Source organism: Diceros bicornis, chromosome 7 (genome assembly GCF_020826845.1).
Source record: "Diceros bicornis minor isolate mBicDic1 chromosome 7, mDicBic1.mat.cur, whole genome shotgun sequence".
NCBI classification, from domain to species: domain Eukaryota; kingdom Metazoa; phylum Chordata; class Mammalia; order Perissodactyla; family Rhinocerotidae; genus Diceros; species Diceros bicornis.
In genome coordinates this window covers 60,219,854-60,228,212 of record NC_080746.1, presented here as the reverse complement: position 1 = coordinate 60,228,212, position 8,359 = coordinate 60,219,854, and the positions used below count along the sequence as shown (strand labels likewise).

At 38.3% G+C, this 8,359-nt stretch overlaps 1 protein-coding gene across 1 annotated transcript; it reads left to right on the top strand.

Moving 5' to 3' along the window:
• The first annotated feature begins 2,526 nt into the window (after positions 1-2,526).
• LOC131407978 (olfactory receptor 52R1-like) lies at positions 2,527-3,480 on the top strand. Its single transcript, XM_058544561.1, has one exon. It carries the CDS (start codon positions 2,536-2,538, stop codon positions 3,478-3,480), a length of 945 nt encoding a protein of 314 aa, XP_058400544.1. The 5' UTR covers positions 2,527-2,535.
• Positions 3,481-8,359: the final 4,879 nt, after the last annotated feature.

The following is an 8,359-nucleotide window of genomic DNA, read 5'->3' as shown; positions in this document are numbered from 1 at the left end:
GAAGTCACCAGATTCCATGGGACAGCAACAGAAAGTGCAGAAAGGAAAGAGGCACTGGTCAAGGGCCCCCATCTCCCACTTCCGACTTGGGTCCCAGGTCAGCTCTATTCCTCCGTTGTCTGTCCAAGAAAGAAAAATTTGAGAGCAGAAAATCAGAGCCAAGAGAATGGAATGAGGAAGCTGAGAGGCATCTCTTATGAGGGAGCTCTGCTCTGTGAAAAGGCCACTGGAGAGCCTGGGATATAGATGAAGCATAGGAGAGAAACTGGCTTTTGAAAGGGGCTGCAGAATATGAGTAGCTGAAATCTGGTTGAGAAGAGTCACCACACCAAAAAGAGTATGCAGAACAGGTGAGTTCTCCATTAAGGCTCATGGGCAAAACCTAACAAATACGCCATCCTAGAGAAAGCAGCCCATACCCAGAGATGCCAGAAGATCAACCTGCAGCCTATTCTAGAGCTGGTTCAGTGAAGTGGCAGGGGTTCTGGGTTCAGATACAGATTTGTCCGTAATTTAGTATATAATTTTTCAAGTCCCCTTCATATCTGCCTTTGTCACGATAGGGCACCAATCTCTGTTTCACCCAAATCAACATGGACTTCCCAATTAATCCATCCCTCAACCCAGCAGCAAGCTGACAAAGGGGGTGGTATGTACCCCCAAAAGCCCTGGATGTGGAGACGTGCACTTGGCGCTCATTTATTAAGTGATCTTCGGAAAAGCATGTAACTACTCTGAGCTCTATTTTTCTCATTGTAAAATAAAGATGCAGAGGCTTTGTAAGAGTTAGAAATAATACAATTGAAAAGGTTATAGTGTTATGTCTATGAAAATAGCAAAGCCTTCCACAACTAATCAAAGAGATTATTATGCACTTTGAAAAATTGTATCTTTAGCTAGCGTCTTCCCAGTACCCAGTGCAGGAAGGACAATGATATAAGGATGATTTTCCAGGCGCTCCTGAACCCCAGTGACTATGTCCTCACAAGAGGAGGGTGACATACATGGGGAAAAGAGAGGGAGGGAGGAAGACTCTGGCTCAAGGAGTGTATATAACTGTTTGGGAACCCTAGGTAGGAGTACTCCTTTTGAGGAAATCTATAGCTATTATCTAGGTAGGATTATAGTTTCCACTTTGGAGCAAGACCCAAAAAGTCTGAGTCCCGTTTGTCTCATAATGTTATAAATCTAGGGAAAATCAGAAAGAAGTTAGTTCTATTGGGGATCCTGAAGAGACCCTTTTAGGAACCACTGGGTCTGGGTGAATGAAACATTTGTTAGTCCCCAGAGGTGATTCTTTTAAAGGCAGATTTGAAAAGATATTCTTCCTGCTTAGGTGTTTCTGTTATGGAGGAGGTAAGAACTAATGCTTTCAAACAAAGGCTCAGGTCAACTGAGATTAAATACTGAAAAGGTGTTGGGTAAGAACCAGTTGAGTTTTTGTGCCATTGGCTGTGAGATAAGTAGTGGTCACCAGAGAGGTCAGACAGTGGGATCAACCCATGTAAAGCAGGTATGGGCAAAGGATGACATTCACAAGTCATTCACTGGCCAGCAGAGCAACCTCTAGTATGAGAAAGGGACATAAATCTGTTGTGGGCCTGGTGTGTCAAAGCAGTGTTTAGAGAGTTCTATCAGAACATTTTGTGATACGGTTAATCAGTCAATAAGTTCATTGCTGCTGAATAATGGCATTTATTTATTATTTGCTTATTTGTTACTTGCTTCATTTATTTGCCATTTGCTTCAGCAAAGTTGTATTGGAATATAGCCACATTCACATATTTATATATCGACTATAGCTGCTTTCATGCTACAACGGCTAAGCTGACTAGTTGCAACTGAGCCTGTATGGTCCACAAAGCCTAAAATATTTATGATCTGATCTACAGAAAAAGTTTGCTGATCTCTAATTTAGGAGGAGCCAAACACTAAAGATAATAGGTTTAATTACAGGCTCACAATTGGTCCATCAGTTATCTTCCAGCCCAGATCATCTTGGCAACTGTCCTAGAGTCAAAGCTCAGTCAACATCACTACAAACACCGCTATGGGACTTTAAGTCAAAGTGTTTTCCAAACTGGTTTCATACTCTGAAAAGTTGCCCAAAAGCCTTAAACAGAGGGAGGAAAAGGACCTATAGGAAAGGTTAAACAAATCAGTTGTTAGTTGTAAAGAATAGAAGGGCAAGAATTACTATGACATTATTTGTCAAGATGGCTTTCCATCAGCAGATTCTACTTACAAGAAAAATATGGATTCTTATAAAAGAAATTATACTCGCAGCTAGTATACTCTGACCCTCTTTTGAATGAGATAAATATGAATAAAAGATAAAGAGTAGCATCAATTTATATTGCAAAATTTCATTTATTAAAACAGATGAAAATATTCTAGTTTACCAGTAAGTCCAATTACTATATTATTCAATTGCTCCTTCCAAAAGATTATAATAATAACAATGATTTATTTGATTGTTATCACCTGCAGAGAGTAGATTATCTTCTTAATGGAGAACAAATTAACCAGCTTGTGATGTTGGATTCAGGGAACAGCTCTTCTCATCCTGTGTCCTTCATCCTGCTTGGGATCCCAGGACTTGAGAATTCCCAGTTTTGGATTGCCTTTCCATTAGGTGCCATGTATGTGGTGGCTATAGTTGGAAATATTGCTGTCCTCCATATAATCCGAACTGACCACACCCTGCATGAGCCCATGTACCTCTTTCTGGCCATGCTGGCTTTCGCTGACCTGGTCCTCTCTTCTTCCACTCAACCTAAAATGCTGGCTATACTCTGGTTTCACGCTCGTGAGATTGAATACCATGCCTGCCTCATCCAGGTCTTCTTCATCCACGCCTTTTCTTCTGTGGAGTCTGGGGTGCTCATGGCTATGGCCTTGGACCGCTATGTGGCTGTCTGCTTCCCACTCCGCCACCCTAGTATCCTGACCCCATCTGCAGTGTTTAAACTGGAGGCAGCTGTGATGATGAGAGGACTGCTGTGGGTGAGCCCCTTCTGCTTTATGGTCTCCAGGATGCCCTTCTGCCCCAACCGGGTCATTCCCCAGTCATATTGTGAGCACATGGCTGTGCTGAAGCTGGTGTGTGCTGACACCAGAGTAAACCGTGCATATGGGCTCTTTGCGGCCTTCTCTGTGATTGGGTTTGATATAACTGTCATCAGTATATCCTATGTGATGATTTTGAGAACAGTGCTGGGGTTGCCCTCTGGTGAAGCCCGGCTCAAGGCTTTCGGCACATGTGCTTCCCACATCTGTGTCATCTTGGCTCTTTATATCCCAGCTCTCTTTACATTCCTCACCCACCGTTTTGGACATCATGTGCCCCGAGTGGTTCACATCATGTTGGCTAATCTCTATCTATCGGTCCCTCCCACGCTCAACCCCATCATCTACGCAGTTAGAACCAAACAGATCAGGGACAGGGTTATTCCAGGATGTTGTGGAAAAGACCCCTGATCCAAGAGACACAGCATCACGATGAGCATAATCGCCCCACTGATCTGGGGACATAAATGCAAAAAGTTGGCCAGGCTATCACATATCGTCACACAGCCAACTCTGAACAACTGGCTCAGAAATCTGCAACCCTCCAGAAGCAAAAGAAATAATTTTTAGGATACCTAGAACAAGATGTTTCTGAGACATGTAATTGATAATAAATGCTGACTTGATCTATGTTTATCATCACAAGAAAACAGTATAAAATATGTTCACCTATCAAATAGTGAAGATTTGAAAAAGATGTCACTTTCCACAGACCACTAAGATCAAAATCATTTTTACAACATTGGTAGACGTATAAGTTGGTATACCTTGTTAAGAAGTAGTTTAGAAATTTCCATCAAAACAGTTAAAAAGTACATATATTTTGCCCATCTTGGAATCTCTTTATAGAAATGGACTTTTAGAAAAAAAAAATAATATGTATAGATTCATTATTTATAAAAACAAAAATAGAAAAACTTGAAATATGGACCCATAAGAAACCAGATGCAGCAATGAGCAATTGAATATCATGTATAATTTAACTACTGTGTTTGCAAAGAGTATCTAAGGATGTGAAAAATGATCAAGATATAATATTATATAAAAAAGAAAAATCAATTGCCTATAAAGCTGATGCCAATTCTAAAAAGGACTACATAGGCATAGGAATAGATTCTGGAAATACATCTAAATGCTAATAATATCTACTCAGAATAGTGAGATTTGTGGTATTTTAATTTTCTTTTTGCATTTTTATCAATTTTTAAAAATTATTCACGATTGAGGAAGTTTAATTTTAGTATAAGAAAAAAGTAATTGAAACAACAACAAAAGTGTACAGAAGAGGTTAATTAAGTGCCAAAGCTTAGGGGAGTAGAGTTGGCAATCTGAGAGGATGAGTAACTCTGAAATAAAGTAAGTTCCATAAAAGCTTGAAAATCTAGATATAAAATTGCTGCCGGAATCACAGCTTTTCGAGACTGCTAACAAGGAGGATTAAGTATGCTGAGTGATGGTGTTTTTTTCCAAAATGTGCTGATTCTCTGATGACGATGGATTTCAGAATGAAGAAGTTTTGGAAAAGAATGAGGAAGAAAATTCTCTTCTGAAGATAACTATAATGTACAGTTAAAAGTAGTGAGAAAGTCACTAGAAATTTTAATAAATTTCTTAATATTCAATTCCCTTTTAAATTAAAATTTTAAGCTATTTTTAGAAAACCACATTTCCTTTATTTTTCCTTATTTTTTCATTTTTATTGAGGTGTACTTAGCATACAAAAAGTTGCGCATATTTAATGCATAATTTTGATGAGTTTGGACATATGCACACACCATCACTGCAAACAAGGTAATAAACATATCCATCACAATCATTGTATTTGTATTTTTATCCTCATTCACCACCTTCCTTGCAAAGCCAATCAATCGTGAGGAAGGTTCTAGAACTCAAGCTGTTGAGTTACTAAAACCAGCATCAGATGAAGGTGATTTAAGAGGAATCAGGAACGTGTTTGCTTCTCCCAGAAAGAAACAGCTATTGGACTCTAAAAGTACCCCCAGAAATTAATGAGTATTCTGAAGAAGCACTTTCATAATTCCAAAATTTTAGAATTGTAAGGGATCATGATCCCTGCATCAGCAAATCACTTAATTACTGTCTCTCTTTTTTCTTTTTAAAATTAGCTTCATTGCTGTATCACTTGTGACCATAATTTGCAAATATTTTAATACACAGTTGGATGAGTTCTAACACGTGTAAATGGTTGTGTAGCTACCAGCCCAAGTAAGATATAGAATATTTCCATCACTTTATAAAGACTTCTCCTACCTCTTTGTTGTCAATCACCCCCTTTCTACCCCAAGCCAGCAAAGCCTGATCCGATTTCTTTCACTATAGATTAATATTTATCTCACTAAAACTTTAGATAAACAAAAGAAATAAGCGATACATTCTTTTAAGTCTGGAGTCTTTCGCTCAGTATATGGTTTTTCAGATTCATCCCAACTGTTGCATGTATGAGTGGTTCATTTCCTATTATTGCTGAGTAGTATATTATATTTCTTCAACATACGTCAATTGGTACATTGTTACCTTTCTCCTTTGCTTCAGCCTTTCTAACCTTTATTTTACTTCCAAACACATCAACTTCTTCTCTTTCTTAGGGCTTTATGCTTAATCATCCCACTTCCCCTCACTGTTCTTTTCTAGGACATTCTATCTCCCTCTCATCATCCTTCAGGTCTCACACCGCACCTTATCAGTCAGATGTTTCTTAACCTATATATCTCAAACAGATCCCATCTCCTAAAGTTTTTTTTCCAACAAAAATATTTTATTTCCTCCATATCTTAACACAACATGTAATTATTTAAATTGCTTATTTATCATCTGTTCCTCTGACTTGAATATAAAGTCCATAAAAGCACAGCATAATTGTTCACTATTCTATCCCCAAACCTAGTTCACTACAAAATAACTAGTTACGTGCGGGGCCTGCCTGGTGGCATAGTGGTTAAGTTCACACGCTCCACTTTTGTGGCCCAGGGTTCACATGTTCAGATCCCTGGCGTGGACCTTCACACCATTTTTCAAGCCATGCTGTGGCAGACATCTCACATATAAAGTAGAGGAAGATAGCACAGATGATAGCCCAGGGTCAATATTCCTCAGCAAAAAGGGGAGGATTGGCAACAGATGTTAGCTTAGGGCTAATCTTCCTCACCAATAAAAAAAATTAAAAACAATAGTTAGATCAATGAATGATTTAATTTTTACCTGTGCCTGATACCATTGTCCCAACAATTCCACTAGTGACCACAAGATGGCTTTTGCAGGTTCATTTTTGCCCCCTTCCTCTAACAATGGATGCCAGACATCCTCAATTGTTAGGGTTCCTTTCATTATTCCCACGGAAATGTTGAAAGATATTGTTTGTCAAAAAAGATAAATTTGTTACATAAGCAACAATGTTCCCTAACTGACTTCTTTTTATTAACAAATACAAAATATTTGGAACATTTTAAATTTCTATTCAAGAAATGTCTATTGAGCAATTACTTTGCACCGAGAATTCAATGACAAGATGGAGATAGAGTGGAAAACACGGTAAATTGGCAATCAGAGCATCTAATTAGTACAAGATGACCAAAATATGTGCACTGATTACCTATAGTCCCAGCTGCAATATAAAAATTAATTGCTTAAGCTATGCAGCTCTACCATGATTAGAGGCATCCTTAAGTATTCTGAATCAATGGAAACAGATGATTAACTTCATTACAACCTGAAGAACCAGTGGGTCCAGGACATCAACCTTATAACGAAACTCAAGCTAGTCTATGGTCATTTGCAAAAACTATCAAGTGAGCGCTTTCAGTGAGGGACTCAATTTCCCATTTGTAAGATGGGTAGAGTCACCACAGTCGCTCTCTTCTCTCAAGTAACGTACATCTCTAATGTGACATAGTGACTAAGAAAGGCCAGACAAAACTTAGCAAAAGCAGTCCCTGGCAAATGAGCTTCTCCTGGTTTTTAAACATTACTCAGAGTCAAGCCATGTCAAGGCTCAGTTCTAGAGTAATTTCACAAGGAGAATTCTCCATCAATATTGTCTACTCGGCACAGAGCCAAACACAGTGTCATTCGTATGATGGCATTTCATACTCACATTCAACAAGCATTTCTTCTTCACTTAATATGTGCCAGTACTGTGCTTGGTGCTTGGGTTATAGAGATAAAAAGTTCATAGTTCATCCTAAAAACCCCTCCTCTATGCTTTCACATCACCTGGGACAATCTGCTGTCATCATACTCACTCCTTTATACCCTAAAAATCTGATTTTTTTTTTTAATGTTGATTCTCAGTCTGCTGATCCTGAAGTCACAGACTAATCCTATCCTATCTTCCGAGCCTTGAACTCCCAGGGCCAGACAAGGAAAATGAGAAAGGCCCAAGGAGGTACAATGCCTGACTTTGCAGAACACAGACTTCACCCCATCTCCATCCCAAATAAACGTGAGTCTCAGTACTTAACGTTCCATATCTCAATGTGTCTATCTTAGATATGGACCATCATGGAAAAGATTGGTGATTCTCTACTTTCTGGAAGGCTTCCAGATACCAGCCCCAGTATTTTTTACAGGCCTTTGCATCACTTTGGGTCCACATGTAGAAGTAGCTGTAATTGTCCAATTACATTTTGTAGACGAGGAAACAGAACGAAATAATCTAAATAACACCTTTGGGTTTATTTCTGAGCCAGAATGTATAGCAAAGCCAGAAAGTGGGGGGAAAATAAAAAAACAAATAAATAAAAAACAGATCTCTTTGGTAGGAATTAACCGTCTCAAAACAACTGTGCCTACTTAAGATCCAGTGTTGAAATACATTGATGTGTATTTTAGGATTCACTCTATAGTGTGGCTATGTAGGAAGTATGCAAAGAATTGGGAGTTGTAAGGGAAAAAAATTCAAATAATTGAAGTGCTTTTTGCATATAATTCAGAAAAGAACATCTGGCTTATTAACAAAGTTTTGTACATTAAATATGGACTTTTAGAATTGTATAAAGAGTCTGAATGAAAATTTTATTCAGGTCTCGTACTACTTTCAAATATAAATAGCTGTTTACATATATTATCTTACTTCATCTTATAAACAAAATCATAATTTCATGGTATTAATATGGACTTACTGACAAGGAAACTAACTAAGCAAATATACCACCTATCAGCTGCATAGTTTGGACTGTTGGAGGCATATCCAGGCAGTTTGAGGACAAATACCACATTCTACCAAAGCATTCATTCATGAATGGCTTTATTTATACCGTGAGATAACTAATGA

What these genes read in the sequence shown, in the direction of transcription:
- LOC131407978 (XM_058544561.1), top strand. Translation starts at nt 2,536, where the DNA reads ATGTTGGATTCAGGGAACAGCTCTTCTCATCCTGTGTCCTTCATCCTG.